Source organism: Microcaecilia unicolor, chromosome 8 (assembly GCF_901765095.1).
Source record: "Microcaecilia unicolor chromosome 8, aMicUni1.1, whole genome shotgun sequence".
Classification (NCBI taxonomy): domain Eukaryota; kingdom Metazoa; phylum Chordata; class Amphibia; order Gymnophiona; family Siphonopidae; genus Microcaecilia; species Microcaecilia unicolor.
The window spans coordinates 130,539,509-130,563,414 of record NC_044038.1 but is presented as its reverse complement, the minus strand read 5'-3'; the positions used below and the strand labels follow the sequence as shown (position 1 = coordinate 130,563,414).

At 47.1% G+C, this 23,906-nt stretch overlaps 1 protein-coding gene across 1 annotated transcript in view; it reads left to right on the top strand.

The window, feature by feature from the left end:
* SIL1 (SIL1 nucleotide exchange factor) overlaps nucleotides 1–23,906 on the top strand; it is a 696,897-nt gene that overhangs the window by 52,482 nt on the left and 620,509 nt on the right. The window contains exon 3 of the mRNA XM_030212991.1: nucleotides 1,554–1,689. Coding sequence (XP_030068851.1) covers nucleotides 1,554–1,689 — 136 coding nt within the window. The remainder of the gene's footprint in view (nucleotides 1–1,553; nucleotides 1,690–23,906) is intronic.

Below are 23,906 nucleotides of genomic sequence, written 5' to 3'. Positions count from 1 at the left end.
TGAGGTACAGACTCTGTCTTGTCAAGATTTGTATTTCTCCTTTGAGGAAGATTCTTTCTTCCTTTGTACAATTCGTCCTTTCTTCCTAAGGTGGTGTCTCCATTCCATGTGGGCCAGGAGGTCTGTTTTGCCTTCCGTTTAGTGGAGACCACACAAGCTGGATGTTCAGTGGACATTGCTGCTGTACCTGAAAGACGGTTGACTTTCGTCTTTCTGATCACGTCTTTGTTTTTTTCCATGGCCTTAGGAAGGGGTCAAACAGCCTCCAAGGCTTTGATTGAGAGGTGTATCAAGACAGCTGTTGAGACCGCCTATATTTGCAAGAATCATCTGGGCCTACTCCACTTGGGCCTGGGCAGGGCTCTGAAGGAGATTTGTAAAACATCGATGTGGTCATTGCTTCATTCCTTTCTGAAATACTGTTGTTGTTCAGGGGGCTTTGTCTTCCCTCGTATATCTGCTTCGGTACATCTCACTTGTGCAGATCAGTACAGCCAGATGATAAGGAAGGTGAAATTATGTCTTACTCAATAATTTATTTTCCCTTCTTCATGATTAAACATTGATATACTTAATCTCTGTCTCTCCCTGCCACTTTTGGGGCACAGACTGTAGAAGTCTGCTTCCCAACTACTGGAGTTGTTGTCGAATCCCACTCCTGCCTTGAGCCTGATCTGTTTTTGCTGTTTATGGAACCCAGACTGTAGAAGTCTGCCTGGCATTAGTCTTCCCAGCCTCTGATGCTGCCATCAAAGCTCACTCCAGTTACAAGGTCATTTAAGTTTTTGACCTATGTGCGTGCCCCAAGCTTTCTTGAACTGATACAATGTTCGTCTCCCACTTCCACTGGGAGGCTGTTTAACACATCTACCACACTATGTAAAGAAGTATTTCCCTAGATTACTCCTGAATCTGTCCCCTTTCACCTTCATCTTATACCTTTTCATTCTAGAGTTTTCTTTCAGTTGAAAGAGACTCGCATCCTGTGCATTTATGCCACATAGGTATTTAAGCATTGCTATCATATCTCCCCTCTCCCTCCTTTCTTTCAAAATATACATATTAAGATCTTTATCCATAGCCATGACCAATTTACTAGCCGCCCTTTGGACCAACTCCATCCTGTTTATATCTTTTTCAAAGTGTTGTGTGTGGTCTCTGAATTGTAAATGAGGTCTCACCAGAGATTTATACAGAGGCATTATCACCTCCTTTATCCTGCTGGCCATTCCTCTCGTATTCACCCAAGCATCCTTCTTCATCATCATCATCTGTGTACACAGGCTGATAATACGTAAAAAACCCCCAAACAAACACAAAAATAATGCAAAAAAGAAAAGATGTGAATTACGCCTAGATGCTCACTAATTCCCTAGTAGGCCTCTGTCTATGCAGTCTGTTGTTGGTTGGTTGCCTTGCTTACTGCACAGGGATATAAGTTGAAATAACAGGACTGGATTAAGATCTTATAAGTACATAGAATTTCAGTTTTGCAGAATGTAAAACTCTTGTATGCTGATGAATAAAACCATGTTTATATTTTCCTTCCAAAGGAGTTTGCACTCATGGAAGTAAAGGAAAATGAAATACATGAAGCTGAGATTGAAGAAGTGACAGTAGAAGATGAGCTGGACTCCGAAGATCAGGAAGTGTTTTACCCAACACGAGAATGGCAAACTGTCAGGCCAGGTAGGACATACACTGTCCACAGCAGTATTTCATTTAAATAACACCACATACAATTTTATATGGGAGATTGTAACCGATAATGGGTCACTTCCAGTAAAGTATATCCAGTGATCAGTTTTTCTACTGATACTGACAGGGCGATGAGATTTAACTCTGTAAATATTTGATGTTTACTCCCGGCTGTAGTATATATTCACAGGAAAGATTTCACTCTTCCTAAGCAATTGAACTTGTGGCATACAGGCATTTTTTTTCATCAGCTCTGACTCTGAAAGTGGAAGTGCCTTCAGGGCAGGATTCATCACATTCCTTATTAGTGTTGCAGCTAAGCTTGTATCTCTGAACGGCCAGAACTTGATAATGTAGTTTCTCCAAGAAAGCTCTGTAAGATGACACTGCTATTGATTTGTGTTTGATAGTAGTGATGGAAAGCTCCTTATCCGTTGCAGGCTTAGGTGATCATGCCACCAGCACAGTAACTGGATCAAAGCTGGTGCTACTTTGTTTTGCTGCTGTGTATGAATGATTACTGTGCCCCCCCCCCTCAGAGTGGATTCTAGTGGAGCACTTCATGAACTACACTTTTATCCTGCAATAACTTCATGAAGGTCTGAACACTGTTTACATATGCAGTGGGGTTACAGCAGTGGTTCTCAACCTTTCTTCTGTTGTGACACCCCTAACAGACAATATTCACATGCATGACACACTAAACACTACAATTGCAGCTGAACAAAGGAAAAAAAAACCCCTATATATCATTTGATTGTTGCTAACAGTAATGTAAGGGAAATGCAGATGGCAATGGTGGTGACTTCCAGGATAGAAGAGGGGGATGAGCTGCAACATTTTCATCTGGGGCTGTTGACAGAAGGGGACTAGTTATGGAGATTTCAAGTACCTGACTTCCTGGTTCTCAATTCTCCCCAATCTGCAGCACACATAGTTAAGAAAAGCAAAGGCATACTGTCTGTCAGATTTTTGGTGACACACCTCCCACTGTTGGTGATACAACCGTGTGTCCCGACTAGAGAGTTGCATAGGAACGGGGTTTGCGGTATTCCTGCGAGGATGGAAGCAGTTCTGCGGGATTCCCGTGGGGGCGGAAGCAGTTCTGCGGAATTCCCGCGAGGACGGAAGCAGTTCTGCGGGATTCCCGTGGGGACGGAAGCAGTTCTGCGGGATTCCCGTGGAAGTGTAAGCTGCACCAGCCTCTCATCTACCGAGTACCAAGTTCTTTGAGTGCTGTCTCCCTCTTTCTCTCCTCTTCTTCCTTGCTTTGACAGCATAAATGTGGAAAGTCTTCCATTAAGGAGGTGGTAGAGAGAGAAATGATGATGCAATTCAAAAAGGTGTGGGACGAACACAGAGGATCTCTAGTTAGAAAATGGAAGTTATAGAAAACCTAACCTTAAATGACTGCATGTGCGTGGATGTGTCAAGTGATGCTTAGATGGCGACTCTGGCTGTGATGAACTAGGGCTGATACTGGGCAGACTTGTATGGTCTGTATCTCATACATGGCAATCTGGTTTAGGATGGGCTGGAAAGGGCTTAGACAGCAACTTTAGTGGCTGGAACATGAGGACAGTGCTGAACAGGCTTTTACGGTCTGTGTCCCACAAATGAGAAGATGAATAGGCTGGAGTGGGCTTCAAGGGCAACTCCAGCAGTTGGAGCATAAGGATAGGGCCAGGCGGACTTCTATGGTCTATGTCCCAGAAACACAATAGTAAGACCATAATCAAGTATGTAATATCACATTCATTGTTGATTTAATCATGAATTGGTAATGATTGGACAGACTGGATGGACCGATCTGGTTTTTATCTGCTGTCATTTACTGTGTTACTATTAATCCTCTCTGCTCCTGGGCTGATGCGCAGACCTCAGCTCCGACATAGGCATGAGCATCAGATGTCACCTGACCTACTGCCGCGTGCATGTGGCGATCTCTTAGCACACAGTGCCAGTGAATCAGAGAAGTCTTACATGTGCGAACCAGAGTGTTCCAACTTCCGTTCCTTCCTTGCCTGTAGTGCTGCAGCTCAAACCCAGAGAGAGACTGAGAGAGCTGACAGCAATTTTTTTTATGTACCACTAAATTCTTGCGGGACTGGGTGAGGACAGGTTAAATTCTTGCGGGGATGGGTTAGATTCCTCACGGGGACGGCGGGGATGGTTTGGATTCCATACGGTGACGAATGGGGACGGTTTGGATTCCAGTGGGGACAGGTTGGATTTCTGTCCCCGTGCAACTCTCTAGTTCAAAGTTTCAACTTCCATTCCTTCCTTGCCTACAGTGCTGTGGCTCAAATCCAGAGAGAGACTCAGGGAGCTGACTGGAATTTTTTTTAATGTACCATTAAATTCTTACGGGGATGGGTGGGGATGGGTTAAATTCTTGCGGGGACGGGTTGGGATAGATTAAATTTTTGCGGGGATGGGTAAGATTCCAGTGGGGATGGGTGGGGACAGGTAAGATTCCAGCAGGGACAGGCGGGGATGGGTCAGATTTCTGTCCCCGTGCAACTCTCTAGTCCTGACACACTGGTTGAGAACCACTGGGTTAGAGTGAGGAAACAGGTTTCTGGTAGGTAAATTTAGCACACTAGTTTTGTGTCTCATACTGCCAGTAGTGAATAAGCAGTTCATTTGAGTGGATGGGGTGGATGGGAGGGACAGGAGGGATATGATGGTTAGTGGACTGTCTCTATGGGAAATTCAATAATTACTCTAAAAATTTATGTAATTCTTAAAAGTTTGTTGTTACAAAGTAATTTCAACGCAATACAGAAGCCTTGGCACTGGTACAATGCTCTACATACAATAGAATAAATGATACATGCACAAATTGAAATCAAACAAAATCAAGCTGTTAACATGTAAATTTTGTATCGGATTCATGTCCATTTTGATTTAGGTCCCAGTATATTTTACACTGATGAACTATTAATAAAATAATTTCCACATTTTTATGACTCTACCTTGATTTTCTGACTTGTTGTGTCTTATCTTCTCATTCTTTGGTTTTGTCTCTGTTTATTTGTCTTTTTTTCCTGTTGTCCAGTTTTTAAATCAGCATTAAAAACCCACTTATTGAAATTGTCATTTGGAGAAACGAGGGGCCTGGGGATTGACCTAGAGGCATAGGGTGCGCTGTTGTAAATGTCCTCTCCATTTAACTAGATGTAATTTTTTTCCTAATTTTGATATTTTATTTTGCAAGTGCCTTGATGTGTTTTCACCAGCTTTAAAGAGTGGTATATCAAATTTAAAAAAATAAACTGCTTTTTTATTTTACTTGTCTCGTTTATCTCCTTTTTCCTTTAGAGTAGATACATGAAAACTTTATCCTCTTCCTCCTGCTTTCTTGCTCATTTTTCTTCCTTTCTCTCCTTGTCCTATGTCTTCTCCTATCCCCTTCCTTCATTACCTTCCTGCATTACCCCCTGCCTCCCCCAAATCCAGGATCATCTTCCAGCTCTTTCCTGTCCTCACCCCCTTCTACCCATCATGGATCCTTTGTTGTTCTCCCTCTTCCCAGTAGCCTGTCCCCTTCTCTTTTTCTTCATCCTTATTTCTTTCTTTTCTATCAAATCCAGGGTCCTCTCTCTCCTTCTTAACTCCTACTCCTTATCTCTGATCCTCTTTCTGGTCCCCATGGTCCCTCCTCTCCTTCATCCCTAGTTTGATCTTCCCTTTCAATATTCAGAAACTCTTCCCCATTCCTAGAAAGCTGTCCTCACATCTATAGATCATATTGCATTTTGGTCCCATTTTGACAAGAGTAATGTGTCTTCAGAACCTCTATTGCTAAAGAGATGCTAAAGTTCAGTTGGGAAATTTTGGATGACTTAGCACCACTAAAAAGTAAGGTAAAAACAGTAAGATCCTCTGATAAATGGTTTGATTCTGAGTTGCTTGAATTGAAACAAAAATGCAAATTGTTAAACAGATGTTGGCAAAAATATCCCTTAAAGGAGAATTGGAAATCTGTAAATAAGGAATACAAGACTTTACTAAAACTGTAAAAGAATTCTACTATTCTAAACTGGCTAGTGGTAAGATTATGGATATTAAAAAGTTTTTTATGATTCTTTCTAATCTTACAAATACAGTAATATGTACAACTTCAGCTGTTCATAAATCATCAGCTACTCAATTGGCAAATTATTTTTACCACTATTAGAGATCTTTTTAAGAGTAATAGTTCATATCAGGACTTTTTGGAGACTATTCCTACATCAGTTCCAGTAGATAAAATATGGAAAGAGTTTTCAATTATTTCATGGTCCTCAGCAACAGTGGCGTTCCTAGGGGGGCGGACACCTGGGGTGGCGCCCCGCCCCCGGGTGCAGCATCCCCCCCCCCCCCCCCCGGCGAAAGAGCCCCCCCCCCTCGGGTGCATGCTGCTGGGGTGGGGCGCCTGCTGCGAGTTTACTAACTTTGCTCGTTCGCTGCAGCTCCCTCTGCCCCGGAACAGGAAGTAATCTGTTCTGGGGCAGAGGGAGCTGCAGCGAATGAGAGAAGTTAGCGAACTCTCGCAGCAGGCGCGCGCCGCGGCACCCCCCAGCGGCATGCACCCGGGGTGGACTGCCCCCACCGCCCCCCCCCCCCCCCCTTGGTACGCCACTGCTCAGCAAACACGTTTATGTTTAAATCTTTTTTTATTAAATGCTCTCAAGTATACAATATTCAACATTGGAACACATATATTCATATTACACAAGGTCTGTGACAGGTCAAAGCAATCCTGATCATAATTCTAGACTCTCTTGTTTATACTGAAACCTTTCTTTCTGTCTTAGTCTATTTTGTCTTCTGCTACAGGATCATGTGTCCTACATCAGCTACATTCACTTTTTCAGGTAAGCGTAGGTCTGAATCCAGATTTTATGCTGAACCTCTCTATGACTCTTGCCTCGTCTCTGTCACCAATTCTACTTAATTTATTCAACCCATTAACATCAATATAACCAGTTTAACCTTAATTAGCGTTTCCTTTTATTCATATGTGCACAACCTTTAAGATCTACTTCATCTATGTGTATGAACCTTGATCATTTATTTTCTTTTTTTCTTCCCCCCCTCCCTTTCCTTTCCCCCCCTTTCCCTTGTTACCCCTTCCCTCCCCCTCTTCTTGATCTATTGGGCTTGCTTAATCCTTAATCAAAGAGTCTAAACCCCCCTTCCCCAAGCTTCCCCTCTTTCCTCCTCTCAACTCTGTCTGTTCGTGCTCCCTGTTCCATCTTCTTCTGTAACCTCCCCATTTAGAAGTTTATCAGATAACTGCGGGCTGCTTGCGGGAGCGTGTTCAAAAGGGGACTCCAACACGCTTCAAATTTCTTTCCTTCTATCGATTCCCAGTTCTTTACACCCATCCGTTCTACCCTCATCAACATTCGTGTTCTCCACTGTTGTCTGAATGGTGGCCTGGACGAGAGCCATTCGGCCAGAATAACTTGCTTAGCAATTATAACCGTCTTTGAGGCAAATTCTGTATATCTGCTCCGTGTTGGTTTATTCAGTCTGAAATGACCAAAGAGAATCGCCACATCATAAATCCAAGGCGATTTCCACAATTGTGATACATAAGCGAGTAATCCTTTCCAAAATTTCACCACTGCTGAGCATTTCCATATCATGTGACCCAAGGTTGGTCCAGCACAATCACATCTGGGGCATGTTCCCCAGGGTGATACACCCATATGGAAAGCTTGTCTGGGCGCAATATATGTCCGCACAACCAGCCTGTATTGCTGTTCCCAGTGTAGTGCGGCTGTAGTGGAGCGCCTCATGGTCAGGATGTGTGTTTTTATCTGTGCCTCTGTTACTGTCTGCATCAGATCTGCACTCCATTGCTGTGCTAGTTTTTTGTAATCCAGTTCTGCGGCCGTATCTCTGATATGCCTGTGGTGAAATGTAAGCGGTACCTCCTGTTGAGCTGCCAGGGAAAATGCATCTGATATTTCTATTTGTACATCCTCCGTGAGATCTTCCCACGGTAAAGAATGCAAATAATGTTTTAGCTGCTGGTAGTGAAATCTGTCTTTGTCAGGCAATCCATATTCCCTTTGCAGGTCCGCGAAGTTCTTAATCTTGCCTTCTGTGGTTAGTACTTGGAGGAGGTACACCACCCCTCGACGCTTCCACTTCTGAAATGTCCCATATATTTGTCCTGGTTCAAAGTCTATATTGCCACATATAGATCGGAAGGGCGTGACTTTGGCGGAAAATTTATGTAGCCTGCATATCCATCGCCACACTGCTTTCGCAGTGGGCATTACCATTGCATATTTCAAGATTTCTGGAGTCACTGTCCCTCTTACGTGTAGATAATTTGAGAAATGCCACCTTGGGTCCAGCTGTAACTCCAGATCTGTGTTAGTAAATTCTGTCGTCCCCCTGAACCAGTCGATGTGTCGCATTCCACTGGCCACTGTCAAATGTCTCACACTTAACAATCCTAGCCCGCCATATTCAACCGGGATGGTTAATGTAGTTACTGGCAGGCGTGGCTTTCTCCCCCGCCACAGGAAATGTTGTATCAACTGATTTAGTTTCTGTTCATCTTGTCTCTTCAGAAACAGTGGTAGTGTCTGAAAAACATACAACCACTTTGGGGTTATACACATATTGTATAAGGCTATCCGCCCTAATAGTGAGATAGGCAGGGATCCCCACATGCCCAGTCTGTCTCCTGTCTCTTTTAGCAATTTAGCTACATTATTTTATACAACTGTCTGAGATCTGCCGGTATCTTTACCCCTAGATAAGTTATAGGTTCTTCCGTCCACTGTAATGATTGCGTACCTGTCCACCTCTCCACCCCTTCTGCACCCACCGGAAGAACACAGGATTTCGTGATGTTTAGCTTAAACCCCGAGATTCCCCCAAACCTCTGAACTTCCTGCAGTAAACAGCCCAGAGAGTGTGCTGGGTCCGTTAACACCAATAATAGGTCATCTGCGTAGGCCAGCACTTTTATTTGCCGGCCCCGCCACTGTAACTCCCTGTATTTCTTGGTTAGACACGATAGTTCTCAATAGTGGTTCTAATGCCAGTACAAAAAGGAGTGGGGAGAGTGGACATCCCTGTCTAGTTCCTTTGCTAATCCGAAATTCATTCCCCCATTAACAATTATACTGGCTCTAGGGCTATTATATAGTGATTTTATTACCTCCCTAAACCTTCCCGTGATACCCATGCTTGTCAGTACTTGATCCAAGTATTCCCAATTAACATGGTCAAACGCCTTTTCGGCATCCAAACTTAGTATCCAAGCCGGTATTTCTTTTGTCTTGCATACCGACAGGGCTACCAGTAGCTTTCGAACATTATGTACTGCTCTTCTTCTCCGAATAAACCCTACCTGGTCTTGGCCCACCAGGTCAGGCAAGCATTGCGCCAAGCGTTCTGCCATAATTTTTGCTAGTAATTTGACTTCTACGTTCAGCAGCGAGATGGGCCTGTAGGACCCTGGTCTCTCTGGTGACTTGCCCGCTTTTGGTATCAACGTTATATATGCTACATTGGCGTACGCGGGTAGCTCTCCCATCTCGATCACGTCTTCATAATAAGTTAGCAGATGAGCTTGTTGTGTCTGTGGTGATATTAATTTATAATATTCTCCTGATAGCCCATCTGGGCCTGGGACTGATCTTAATTTCAACTCTTTTATTGCTTTCTGTAATTCTACTAGTGTTAGTGGCAGATTTAAACATTCCCGCTGTTGCTGGGTAATCTGTGGTAGCCTAACGTTTCTCAGATAATCACGTAAAGCTGTTTCTGATAATTGTGTTTGGTTAGTGTACAAGGTCTGAAAATATTCAGTGAAGACTTGGGCAATTTCTTTAGGGTTGCTGGTTAACCTACCTTGACTATTCCTAATTGTGGCCACTCTCCTAGAACCCCCCCCCCCATCCTTTAATTACCTCTGCCAACAAGCGTCCCGATTTGTTCCCAAATCTATGGAGTCTGTATTTATAGTATAGAGCCGATCTATTTTCAATTTCATGTAGTTTAGTGTTTAAGGTAATTTGCAATGACTTCACTGTGTCTAGATTTATCTTGGTTGAATTCTGGGTATATCTCTTCTGGGCCTTTTTCAGTCTGGATTTTAATAACAAGATTCCAGCTGCTCTACATTTATTCTTTTTGCTGCAATATGCCAAAATTTCACCCCTCAAGACCGCCTTGGACGCTTCCCAGAAGAGGACTGATTGCGTCTGAGCGTGTAGTCTATTGTTCTGGGCGTAGTCTTCCCATTTCGTGTGGAAATACTTGATAAATTTCTCATCAGTATATAAGTATGCCGGGAATCTTCACCCTCTCCCACCTTGGTTATCTACCTGCAGCTCTAAATCTATCCATACGGCTGCATGGTCTGATATTTCTTCCGGGCCAATGGTTGCCCCTATTAAATGTGGTAGTATTAAACGGTCTATCAAGATATAATCCAACCTACTTAATGTTTCATGGGCTCTGGACCTATGAGTATATTCTCTTTCAGTCGGGTGCAATGTTCTCCATGCGTCCACCAAATTAAGTGTTTTAGAAAACGACCCTAGTTCCCTAGCCCTTGTGCCTATATGATGAGAAGAGACTCTGTTTGAGCAGTCCATTTGAGAGTTAAACACTAAATTAAAATCTTCCACCACTACCAATCTTTTTTTATTATATTTAGCACATTTGGCTATCAGGGACCTCAGGAACGAGGGGTCATGTATGTTCGGCCCGTAGACTGTTACCAGTATGAGTTCCATACCGGATAGCCAGATTTTTAAAATTAAGTATCTCCCGTCTTCCCCAGAGTCCTCCCGGGAGGCCTTATATGTTAATCCTTTCCTAAATAAAATTGCAATCCCTCCTTTCTTCCCGTTGGCCTCTAAGGAAAACACCTCGCCCACCCAACTCCTTTTCAATTTGGCATGTTCTAGGTCTGACAAATGTGTTTCTTGCAGACACGCTATGTCCGCTTTATGACGCTTCAGGGCCGTTAGGATTTTAGGTCGTTTGATCAGGGAGTTAATCCCCCCGACATTCCAGGTTGTTACTCTGACCGGCATTGTGATCTCTTGTGGCTAGTTTGTCTGTTAATTCTGCTACTTTCAGCCCATTGTACCTCTACCCATGTTTTCCCCCCATATGTTCTGTTTGGGAGCCCGCTTAACCCGTTTTTTTACCCCTATCTTTTTACCCTTATCTATCCCTACTATTCCTTTTACCCCCATATCCTCTACCCTCCTAATTTCTCCCCCCTCCCCTTCCCGCTTTTCTCCCCCCCCCTCTCTGTTAAACCCCCCTTCTCTCGCTCCAGGTCTGGCCTGTCTGTGGAGAAGTGACCCCCTAGGCACATGAGGCCCCTGCCCACTCTGCCAAATGTACCTTTTATCCTCTGGTGCCTTACTGAATCATGTTGCCATTAGATTTTTTCTAGTAATCCTTCTTCCAGCGCTGCTTTCTTTGCTTCCGTCACCGTTTTAAATGATTTCCACTGTCCCTGGATTAACATCCGCAGAGTTGCCGGAAACTGGAGGGAACACCTTATGCCTTTATTCACCAGTGCGGAGCATAATGGATGGTACTGTCTCCTCCGCAGTTGCACCTCTGTCGAGAAATCTTGAAAGATTAGTACCCTGTGCCCATCGTATGTCAAAGAGTCTCTCCGCATCCTGAATCCCTGCAAAATCTCCATCCGATGCCTGTAATTTAATATCTTGGCAATTATTACTCGCGGGCGCGTTTGTTCTTCCGCCTTGCGTCCCACGCGGTGAGCTCACTCTACCACGAACGGCCCCATGGTGTCTGTTAGTGCTAGTTCCTTGGCTAGCCATGTTTCAAGCCAGATGGTTAAATTCTTTTCAGGGATTGTTTCTGGTATCCCCACTAACCGTATATTGCTCCTCCGGGAGCGATTTTCTAAGTCCTCTAATTTGTTGTGGCATTCGTGGAGCTGTTTTGTGAGGGTGGCTATGTCTGGGCCATATCCGCGTCCTTCATCTTCTAGGGCCGACACTCGGGTTTTGAGGTCCCCCATTCGAATGCCCACTCCATCTAGCCTTGTATTAAGCTCTTCCAACTTGTGCTCTACTGCCGCCCATTTCGGGTCCCATGCCTTCGCCACTGCCATCGTGATTTGCTGGAGTTGCGCTTCCGAAAAGCCTTCTGTTTGCGGAGCGGGCGTTTCCGCCATCTTGGTCTCCTGCGCGCTCGTCTTTATTTTCTCTTTCTTCATGAATTTTTGTGCCATCGCTAATGGAGACCTGCTGAGGTATTTGTCCATAAATTACCCCGCCTTCCACGAAATCTGACTTCGGGCACCTTCCGATTAGTTTAAAGTTTGGGCAGGGGTCTCAGAGCTTGAGCCACACGCTGCTGCTCAGCTCATGTCCCAACCGGAAGTCAGCAAACACGTTTAAAAAAATAAGCAACTTCATACTTTATTCTGGATCCTTGTCCTCCTCATATCATGAAAACAGCATCTTGCAGATTTAAAATATTGTCATTGAATTGGTTGCAGTCATTTTTAGAATCTGGGATCTTACCTTCTTTCATGGGAGAAATTATTGTTACTCCCATTTTTAAGAACAGAGTCTAGCCAATTGATGATAAATTATAGACTTATTACTTCCATCCCTTTATTATGTAAGCTTATGGAGGGAGCGGTGGCTTCTCAGCTTTCTGATTATTTGGATCAATATAATATATTACATCCTTCTCATTTGGGGTTCAGGTCAAACTTTAGCACTGAGACCATTATAGGCTCACTCTTTGATAATATTTGTAAAGTTTTATCAGACAAATGCAAGGTGATGCACATTGGAAAGAATAATCCGAATCATAGTTACTTGATGCAAGGGTCCACCTTGGGGGTCTGCACTTAAGAAAAAGATCTAAGTGCCATTGTAGATAATATGATGAATTCTGCTCAGTATGCAGTGGTGGCCAAAAAAGCAAACAGGATGCTAGGAATTATTAGGAAAGGGATGGTGAATAAGACCGAAAATACTATAATGCCTTTGTGTCGCTCCATGGTGTGACCAACTTCTCAAGTATTGTATTCAGTTCTGGTCACCATATCTCAAAAAAAGATATAGCAGAATTAGAAAAGGTTCAAAGAAGAGCGACCAAAATGATAAAGGTGATGGAACTCCTCTCGTATGAGGAAAGTCTAAAGTGGATATGGTTCTTCAGCTTGGAAAAGAGATGGATGAGGGGAGATATGATTGAGGTCTACAAAATCAAAGACTAGGGGACACTCGAGGAAGTTACTTGGAAACATTTGTAAAACAAATTGGAGAAAATATGTTTTCACTGAATGAATAGTTACGCTCTGGAACTCATTACCGGAGGATGTGGTAACAGGGGTTAGCGTATCCAGGTTTAAGAAAGGTTTGGACAAATTCCTGGAGGAATGTTGCTGCTAATTGAGTTTCTGCCATGTACTTGTGACCTGGCTTGGCCACTGTTTGGAAAACAGGTGGTGCTACAGTTTGACCTTTCCTGTGAATTTGATTTAGTTGATCATGATAGTCTTCTTTAAATCTTGGATCATATAGGAGTAACTGAAAATGTTTATAAATGGTTTTCAGGTTTTTTGAAAGATCGCTCAAGCAGAGTAAAGTCGGATGGTAATTTATCAGATAAATGGGATAACTCAGGTGGTGTGCCACAGAGTTTACCACTTTCTCCCATACTCTTTAATGTATATATGCATTCATCAGGTTATGCCTTGGAACAATTGGGTGTTCTACAGTTATGCTGATGATATAATAGTTATAGTTTCTATTATCTCCTTAGTTTCATCTCACTCAGATCTACTCCATGATATTCTTAAGACTTTAGAACTGTGGATGAAAAAGCATAAGCTTAAATTCTCCGAGGACAAGCAGGCTGCTTGTTCTCACTGATGGGTTGACGTCCTCGGCAGCCCCCTCCATCGGAAAGTTTACTAGCAAAAGCCTTTGCTAGTCTTCGCGCGCCCATGCGCACCGCGCATGCGCGGCCGTCTTCCCGCCCGAAACCGGCTCGAGCCGGCCAGTCTTCTTTCGTCCGCGCTCGGTACGGTCGTGTTACGCCGTTCGTGCCCCAGAGAGTCGACCTCGCGTGTCCTTTTCGACGTGTTTTCATCTCTTTTTTCTCAAAAAAAGTTCGGGAAGCGCTCCGGAAGTGTTCCGGAAGGCCCTTTCGGGTTTTCTGCCCTTCCCGTATTTCTCAGTTTTTTTGCCCCATAAGTTTTCTTTCGTTGTCGGGGTAGGCCTCTTTTGGCCTCGGTCGAGATTTTTCTCCCTCTAAATTTTGGTGCTTCAATTTTCGCCATTTCGGCTTTTGATTTCGCCGGCGTGATTTTTCCGCCCATGACATCGAAGCCTTCCAGCGGTTTCAAGAAGTGCACCCAGTGCGCCCGGGTAATCTCGCTCACTGATAGGCACTCTGCGTGTCTTCAGTGTCTAGGGGCCCAGCACCGCCCTCAGAACTGTAGTCTGTGTTCCCTGTTACAAAGGCGGACTCAGGTAGCGAGATTAGCCCAGTGGAACGTTTTGTTCTCGGGCTCTTCGTCGGCATCGGCACCGGAGGCATCGAGTGCATCGACGTCGTCAGCGTCCGGACCATCTTCCTTGGCTGCCGCTCCATCGACTGCATCGAGGCATCGGGCCTCTGCATCGGCGCCGAGGCATCGGGCGACTGTATCAACGTCGGTGGTACCGAGACTTCGTCTGCTGATGTCGTCGGACGGAGGTGCATCGTCAGGAGTGCAGGTGAGGGCTATCCATTCCCCTGCTGGTGGCGGTGAGCCTTCGGGTGGGTCTCCTCCTACCCTGAGGGCTCCTGCGGTACAGCCCCCCCGGGATCGACCTTCTTCGGTCTCGGCCCCGAGGAAGCGACGGATGGATTCTACGTCCTCCTCGTCGGTGCCGGGGAGCTCCGGTGACATGCTTCGGAAGAAGTCGAAGAAGCATCGACACCGGTCGCCTCCCCATGTCGGCACCGAGAGCTCTGAGTCGCCGAGGGATTCGGCACCCAGCAGGCATCGGCACCGAGAGGACCGCTCACCCTTTGTTCAGGAGGTGTCGATGCGCTCCGCTCTGGACAGCCCTGAACAGCCTCCTCGCCCGGAACAGGTTCTGACGTCGACGCCTGCATCGACCTCTCAGCCTTTCTCTGCAGCCGCTCTAAACGAGAGCCTCCGGGCCGTTCTCCCAGAGATTCTGGGAGAGCTGTTGCGCCCTACCCCTCCGGTACCGGCGGTGCTTGCGCCACCGGTACCGTCGAGCGTGGCGCCAGCTGGCCCATCGCCCAGGTTGAGGTCTCCGACGTCGGTACCGCGTGCGGTGCCGACCGCGGCCACCTCCCAGGAAGGCTCCCCGACTACGTCGGCGGAGGGAGCTTCGCCGATGCGGGCGAGGGAGTCTACCTCTCGACGCCCCCCACCGTGGACGGGGTTCCACCGAGTCGAGCAGGGCGAGGTTGCAGACACAGGTTCGTGAACTTGTATCTGACACCGAGGGTGAGGCCTCGTGGGAAGAGGAAGAAGACCCCAGATATTTCTCTGACGTGGAGTCTGAGGGTCTTCCTTCCGATCCCACTCCCTCTCCTGAAAGACAGCTTTCCCCTCCTGAGAGTCTGTCTTTTGCTTCCTTTGTCCGGGAGATGTCTACGGCCATCCCCTTCCCGGTGGTTGTGGAGGACGAGCCCAGGGCTGAAATGTTGAGCTCCTGGACTATCCTTCTCCACCTAAGGAAGCGTCCACTGTTCCCTTGCACCATGTCCTGAAAAAGACATTGCTTGCGAACTGGACCAAGCCACTAAGTAATCCCCACATTCCCAAGAAGATTGAGTCCCAGTACCGGATCCATGGGGACCCAGAGCTGATGCGCACTCAGTTGCCTCATGACTCTGGAGTTGTGGATTTGGCCCTAAAGAAGGCTAAGAGTTCTAGGGAGCATGCTTCGGCGCCCCCGGGCAAAGACCCTAGAACCTTAGACTCCTTTGGGAGGAAGGCCTACCATTCTTCTATGCTCGTGGCCAAGATCCAGTCTTACCAGCTCTACACGAGCATACACATGCGGAACAATGTGCGGCAGTTGGCGGGCTTGGTTGATGCTCTTCCCCCTGAGCAAGCCAAGCCTTTTCAGGAGGTGGTCAGGCAGCTGAAGGCGTGCAGAAAATTCCTGGCCAGAGGAGTTTATGACACTTTTGATGTTGCGTCCAGGGCCGCTGCTCAAGGTGTGGTGATGCGCAGGCTCTCATGGCTGCGTGCCGCCGACCTGGAGAATAGACTCCAGCAGCGGATTGCGGACTCGCCTTGCCGTGCGGACAACATTTTTGGAGAAAAGGTCGAGCAGGTGGTAGAGTCTCTCCACCAGCGGGACACCGCATTCGACAAGTTCTCCCGCCGGCAGCCTTCAGCCTCTACCTCTACAGGTAGAAGATTTTTCGGGGGAAGGAAGACTGGTCCCTATGCTTCTGGTAAGCGTAGGTACAATCCTCCTTCCCGACAGCCTGCGGCCCAGGCTAAGCCCCAGCGCGCTCACTCTCGTCAGCAGCGTGCGCCTCAGCAAGGCCCCGCTGCTCCCCAGCAAAAGCAAGGGACGAGCTTTTGACTGGCTCCAGCAGAGCATAGCCGACATACAAGTGTCAGTGCCGGGCGACCTACCAGTCGGAGGGAGGTTGAAAGCTTTTCACCAAAGGTGGCCTCTCATAACCTCCGATCAGTGGGTTCTGCAAATAGTCCGGCAGGGATACACCCTCAATTTGACCTCAAAACCTCCAAATTGTCCACCGGGGGCTCAGTCTTACAGCTTCCAGCACAAGCAGGTACTTGCAGAGGAACTCTCCGCCCTTCTCGGCGCCAATGCGGTCGAGCCCGTGCCATCCGGGCAAGAAGGGCTGGGATTCTATTCCAGGTACTTCCTTGTGGAAAAGAAAACAGGGGGGATGCGTCCCATCCTAGACCTAAGGGCCCTGAACAAATATCTCGTAAAAGAAAAGTTCAGGATGCTTTCCCTGGGCACCCTTCTCCCCATGATTCAGCAAAACGATTGGCTATGCTCTCTGGACTTGAAGGATGCCTATACACACATCCCGATACTGCCAGCTCACAGACAGTATCTGCGATTTCAGTTGGGCACACGCCACTTCCAGTACTGTGTGCTACCCTTTGGGCTCGCCTCTGTGCCCAGGGTGTTCACAAAGTGCCTAGCTGTGGTAGCAGCGGCACTTCGCAGGCTGGGGGTGCACGTGTTCCCATATCTCGACGATTGGCTGGTGAAGAACACATCCGAGGCAGGAGCCCTGCAGTCCATGCAGATGACTATTCGCCTACTGGAGCTACTGGGGTTTGTGATAAATTACCCAAAGTCCCATCTTCTCCCAGTGCAGAGACTCGAATTCATAGGAGCCCTGCTGGATTCTCGGACGGCCCGCGCCTATCTCCCAGAGGCGAGAGCCAACAACTTGTTGTCCCTCGTCTCGCGGGTGCGGGCGTCCCAGCAGATCACAGCTCGGCAGATGTTGAGATTGTTGGGCCACATGGCCTCCACAGTTCATGTGACTCCCATGGCCCGCCTTCACATGAGATCTGCTCAATGGACCCTAGCTTCCCAGTGGTATCAGGCCGCTGGGGGTCTAGAGGACGTGATCCACCTGTCCACGAGTTTTCTCGAATCCCTGTATTGGTGGACGATTTGGCCCAATTTGACTCTGGGACGTTCCTTCCAAATTCCTCAGCCACAAAAAGTGCTGACCACGGATGCGTCCCTCCTGGGATGGGGAGCTCATGTCGATGGGCTTCACACCCAAGGAAGCTGGTCCCTCCAGGAACGCGATCTACAGATCAATCTTCTGGAGTTGCGAGCGATCTGGAACGCTCTGAAGGCTTTCAGAGATCGGCTGTCCCACCAAATTATCCAAATTCAGACAGACAACCAGGTTGCCATGTATTATGTCAACAAGCAGGGGGGCACCGGATCTCGCCCCCTGTGTCAGGAAGCCGTCAGCATGTGGCTCTGGGCTCGCCGTCACGGCATGGTGCTCCAAGCCACATATCTGGCAGGCGTAAACAACAGTCTGGCCGACAGGTTGAGCAGGATTATGCAACCTCACGAGTGGTCGCTCAACTCCCGAGTGGTGCGCCAGATCTTCCAAGCGTGGGGCACCCCCTTGGTGGATCTCTTCGCATCTCGAGCCAACCACAAAGTCCCTCAGTTCTGTTCCACGCTTCAGGCCCACGGCAGACTGGCATCGGATGCCTTCCTCCTGGATTGGGGGGAGGGCCTGCTGTATGCTTATCCTCCCATTCCTCTGGTGGGAAAGACTTTGTTGAAACTCAAGCAAGACCGAGGCACCATGATTCTGATTGCTCCTTTTTGGCCGCGTCAGATCTGGTTCCCTCTTCTTCTGGAGTTATCCTCCGAAGAACCGTGGAGATTGGAGTGTTTTCCGACCCTCATCACGCAGGACGAAGGGGCTCTTCTGCATCTCAGCCTCCGGTCCCTGGCTCTCACGGCCTGGATGTTGAGAGCGTAGACTTTGCCTCTTTGGGTCTGTCAGAGGGTGTCTCCCGCATCTTGCTTGCTTCCAGGAAAGATTCCACTAAGAGGAGTTACTTCTTCCTATGGAGGAGGTTTGCCGTCTGATGTGACAGCAAGGCCTTAGATCCTTGCTCTTGTCCTACACAGACCCTGCTTGAATACCTTCTGCACTTGTCTGAGTCTGGTCTCAAGACCAACTCCGTAAGGGTTCACCTTAGTGCAATCAGTGCATACCATTACCATGTGGAAGGTAAGCCGATCTCGGGACAGCCTTTAGTTGTTCGCTTCATGAGAGGTTTGCTTTTGTCAAAGCCCCCTGTCAAGCCTCCTACAGTGTCATGGGATCTCAATGTCGTTCTCACCCAGCTGATGAAACCTCCTTTTGAGCCACTGAATTCCTGCCATCTGAAGTACTTGACCTGGAAGGTCATTTTCTTGGTGGCAGTTACTTCGGCTCGTAGAGTCAGTGAGCTTCAGGCCCTGGTAGCCCAGGCTCCTTACACCAAATTTCATCACAACAGAGTAGTCCTCCGCACTCACCCTAAGTTTCTGCCAAAGGTCGTGTCGGAGTTCCATCTGAACCAGTCAATTGTCTTGCCAACATTCTTTCCCCGTCCTCATTCCTGCCCTGCTGAACGTCAGCTGCACACATTGGACTGCAAGAGAGCATTGGCCTTCTATCTGGAGTGGACACAGCCCAACAGACAGTCCGCCCAATTGTTTGTTTCTTTTGATCCCAATAGGAGGGGAGTGGCTGTAGGGAAACGCACCATATCCAATTGGCTAGCAGATTGCATTTCCTTCACTTACGCCCAGGCGGGGCTGGCTCTTGAGGGTCATGTCACAGCTCATAATGTTAGAGCCATGGCTGCGTCGGTAGCCCACTTGAAGTCAGCCTCTATTGAAGAAATTTGCAAAGCTGCGACGTGGTCATCTGTCCACACATTCACATCTCATTACTGCCTGCAGCAGGATACCCGACGCGACAGTCGGTTCGGGCAGTCAGTTCTTCAGAACCTGTTTGGGCTTTAGGATCCAACTCCACCCCCCGAGGGCCCTGTTTGTTCTGTTCCAGGCTGCACTCTCAGTTAGTTGGTAAATTTTTTAGGTCAATCTCAGTTATGTCCTCGCCGTTGCGAGGCCCAATTGACCATGGTTGTTGTTTTGAGTGAGCCTGGGGGCTAGGGATACCCCATCAGTGAGAACAAGCAGCCTGCTTGTCCTCGGAGAAAGCGAATGCTACATACCTGTAGAAGGTATTCTCCGAGGACAGCAGGCTGATTGTTCTCACAAACCCGCCCGCCTCCCCTTTGGAGTTGAGTCTTCCCTTGAAGTGTATTGTCTTGCTACATACTGGACTGGCCGGCTCGAGCCGGTTTCGGGCGGGAAGACGGCCGCGCATGCGCGGTGCGCATGGGCGCGCGAGGACTAGCAAAGGCTTTTGCTAGTAAACTTTCCGATGGAGGGGGCTGCCGAGGACGTCAACCCATCAGTGAGAACAATCAGCCTGCTGTCCTCGGAGAATACCTTCTACAGGTATGTAGCATTCGCTTTAAGCTTGGAGAAAAAACAAAATTTCTACTGATTAGCCACTCTACAGAGTTGAAAATAGTGTTATGATGTCTTACTCAAAGATCATTCTTTATGATGTGTAATTTACGATGTGTATGGAACTATTTTGACCAAGTACATTCTTTGATCCTGAGTTCATTAGATTATTGCAATATAATCTATCTAGGTGCTTCAAAGCAAATACTAAAGAAACTTCATACTATCCAAAATGTGTCTCCTTGTACTACAGAAAGTTTTGTTGGCTTCCTATAGAGGCTAGGATATTAATTTTATTTTGCTTTATTTATAAAACACTGTATGGATTAGCTCCATCTTATTTTTTGGATCATTTAGTTTTTATGTAAAACTCCAGAGTTACCGCCCAGTTACCATGTGGCCTTGCGGTAATTTCAGTTTTGGCGCGCGTCCACTACATGTGTCCTAAAAATAGTTTTTAGTTTCTGACGCATGGCAGCTATGTGCATCAAGTGGAATTTGACGCGCATAGATCATTACCGCCCGGTTACCGCGTGAGACCTTACCGCTAGGTCAGTGGCTTGCGGTAAGGTCTCAGACCCAAAATGGATGCACTGCAATTTCATTTTGCCGCATGTCCATTTTCGGCAAAAATTAAAAGGCATTTTTTGTAGGTGCGCTAAAAAATAATTCTGCACGCGCCCAAAACACACGTCTACACTACCGCAGGACACTTTTCAGCACACCTTAGTAAAAGGACCCCTAGGTTACTTGATACTCTTTTTTTTTTTTTTTTTTTTTTTTTTTTTTTTTCCATATCAAGCGGCTCATCTGGAAAAGGATGTTCAAACTTCATTGCTTTCTGGGATAAATTATAGTTGGTTTTGTAAGTAAATTAAAACCTAGTTATTCAGAAACTTTGTTTTAAACCAGTTTAGTATATTTTTGTGAAGTGTATTTTACGTTATTACTTTGATTAATCCTTTGTACTTCCTGGAAACGTCCAGCTTCATGGTGATTGTAATCCGCATTGAACCGAGAGGTATATGACGGAATATTAATTTATTATTAATGTAAACCTTGCAGATCTCCCTGCCCAGCAAGAAGACATAGGACATAGTCGAACTTCTCTTTTTCCCCTTCTGAGGCAGGAGGAGCAGATGGCTGGGTTCCATGCCCTCTTTTTCCCTATCCACTCTTCCTCTCTCTCAGTCCCTCTGCCCCCCCCCCCCCCACCCCAAGCAGGAGGAGCACAGCCAACTTGTCTATTTCTCTCCTGCTGCCCATTTACAAGAGAAGCAGGCAGGTCGACTTTCTGCAAACAGGGCCAGTCTCAAGCTATGAACCATCCATAACGTGAGACAAACTGATTCAAGAACAGGCTTTTAGCGTTAAATCAGAGACAGGGCTATTCTCCTATTCATTATAGCGCCTTAGCACAGCAGAATTGACAATTTTGGTTCCCACTTCTCAGCTTCTAGTTCTGATGTCATAGTAACATAGTAGATGATGGCAGATAAAGATCTGTACAGTCCTTCCAGTTTGCCCAACAAGATAAACTCATAGCATAAGGATTGCCCAACTGAAGCAGGTCACTGGAGGTTTTGGGATTGATATTCAAAGCAATTTAACTGTGGAGGAGAGTCTCCTGCCTGGTTAAATCACTTGTGCAGGTCTATCTGCTGATATTCAGTGACACTAAAGCCATAGCCACTGATTTTTGTGGGCAGTCTGGGTGCAGAGTTAACACTTCTGCAGTTAAGTGCGGATATTCAGTACTTTACAGTATAAGGGCCCTGTTCAATAAGCCGCGTTGTAGGCACGCTAGCGTTTTTAGAGTGCGCTAAATGTTAGCACACGCTAAACGCTAAAGACACCCATAGGAATCTTGAGAGGGGAATGAGAGGCTGTTTGTAATATTTAGGAAAGGCAGAGGTTGCCTTCTTTCAACAAAGAAGTGAAATAAAAGAATAAAGAAAGGAAGAAATGCAAGATAGAACTGAGGCCTTTTACCTAGTATAAACAACAAAAAATTGAAAATTAGAGGCATAAATAAACAGCATCTTGCAACATATCACTGTGAACAGCTTTTCCATCTTGACATGCTGATCTGTATGTGGCAAAATCCCTTAAATGCTCTAAATTCCACCCCAATTTTGATGAATAACTTTATATAATGGTTTATGTGTCTAAAATGATCCATTCACGTGCCGCAGTTTGTTTTTTTTAATAAGAAAAGCCAGTGCTTTTTTTGTGCCGGTACGCAACGGTACGGCGTACCGGCACCTTTTTTTGCCCCCCCCCCCCGCCCCCCTCCCCCCGCGACACTCCGGGCGAGTCCTGCACTTAGTTTTTTTTTTTTTAAGACTCAGAACGTGCGAACGATGCAGCCGGCAGCGATTGAAAGAGGCTGTCTGGGCTGGCGTCTGCGTCGGAGCTTCCCTCACCCTCTGCGAGTCCCGCCTTCGTTGTTACAACTTCCTGTTTCGCGGGACTCGCAGAGGGTGAGGGAAGCTCCGACGCAGACGCCAGCCCAGACAGCCTCTTTCAATCGCTGCCGGCTGCATCGTTCGCACGTTCTGAGTCTTAAAAAAAAAACCTAAGTGCAGGACTCGCCCGGAGTGTCGCGGGGGGGGGGGGGGGAAGGATTGGGGAGAGAAAGAGGGAAACCAACAGAGGGAAGGATTGGGGAGAGAGGGAAACCAACAGAGGGAAGGATTGGGGAGAGAGGGAAACCAACAGAGGGAAGGGTTGGGGAGAGAGGGATAAAAGGGAAACCAACAGAGGGAAGGATTGGGGAGAGAGAGAAAGAGGGAAACCAACAGAGGCAAGGATTGGGGAGAGAGGGAAAGAGGGAAACCAACAGAGGGAAGGATTGGGGAGAGAGGGAAACCAACAGAGGGAAGGATTGGGGAGAGAGAGGGAAACCAACAGAGGGAAGGATTGGGGAGAGAGGGAAAGAGGGAAAACAACAGAGGGAAGGATTGGGGAGAGAGAGAAAGAGGGAAACCAACAGAGGGAAGGATTGAGGAGAGAGAGAAAGAGGGAAAACAACAGAGGCAAGGATTGGGGAGAGAGGGAAAGAGGGAAACCAACAGAGGGAAGGATTGGGGAGAGAGGGAAACCAACAGAGGGAAGGATGGTGAGAGAGGGAAAGAGGGAAAACAACAGAGGGAAGGATTGGGGAGAGAGAGAAAGAGGGAAAACAACAGAGGGAAGGATTGGGGAGAGAGAGAAAGAGGGAAACCAACAGAGGGAAGGATTGGGGAGAGAGAGAAAGAGGGAAAACAACAGAGGGAAGGATTGGGGAGAGAGGGAAAGAGGGAAACCAACAGAGGGAAGGATTGGGGAAAGAGGGAAACCAACAGAGGGAAGGATTGGGGAGAGAGAGAAAGAGGGAAACCAACAGAGGGAAGGATTGGAGAGAGAGAGAAAGAGGGAAACCAACAGAGGGAAGGATTGGGGAGAGAGGGAAAGAGGGAAACCAACAGAGGGAAGGATTGGGGAGAGAGGGAAAGAGGGAAACCAACAGAGGGAAGGATTGGGGAGAGAGGGAAAGAGGGAAACCAACAGAGGGAAGGATTCGGGAGAGAGAAAGAGGGAAACCAACAGAGGGAAGGATTGGGGAGAGAGAGAAAGAGGGAAACCAACAGAGGGAAGGATTGGGGAGAGAGAGGGAAACCAACAGAGGGAAGGATGGGGAGAGAGAGGGAAAAACAGATGGAAGGATTGGGGAGCGAGGGGAAAAACAGATGGAAGGATGGGGAGAGAGAGGGAAAACACAGATGGAAGGATTGGGGAGAGAGGGAAAAACAGATGGAAGGATGGGGAGAGAGAGGGAAAACAGATGGAAGGATGGGGAGAGAGAGGGGGAAAAACAGATGGAAGGATGGGGAGAGAGAGAGGGAAAACGGAAGGATGGGGAGAGAAAGAGGGAAGACGCTGGATGGAAGAATGCAGAAAGAAATAGGGGAGACACTGGAAGGATGGGGAGAGAAAGCAGAGCTGCTGGATGGAAAAGGGGAATAGAGAAAGACTGGAGAATAAGAGGAAGGGGCATGGGGAGAACAAGGGTGAGGAAAAGATGAAAAGCCACAGGTAGATGAAGGAAATTAAAGAATGGATAGTAAGAATGAATTAAATCTGGACAGA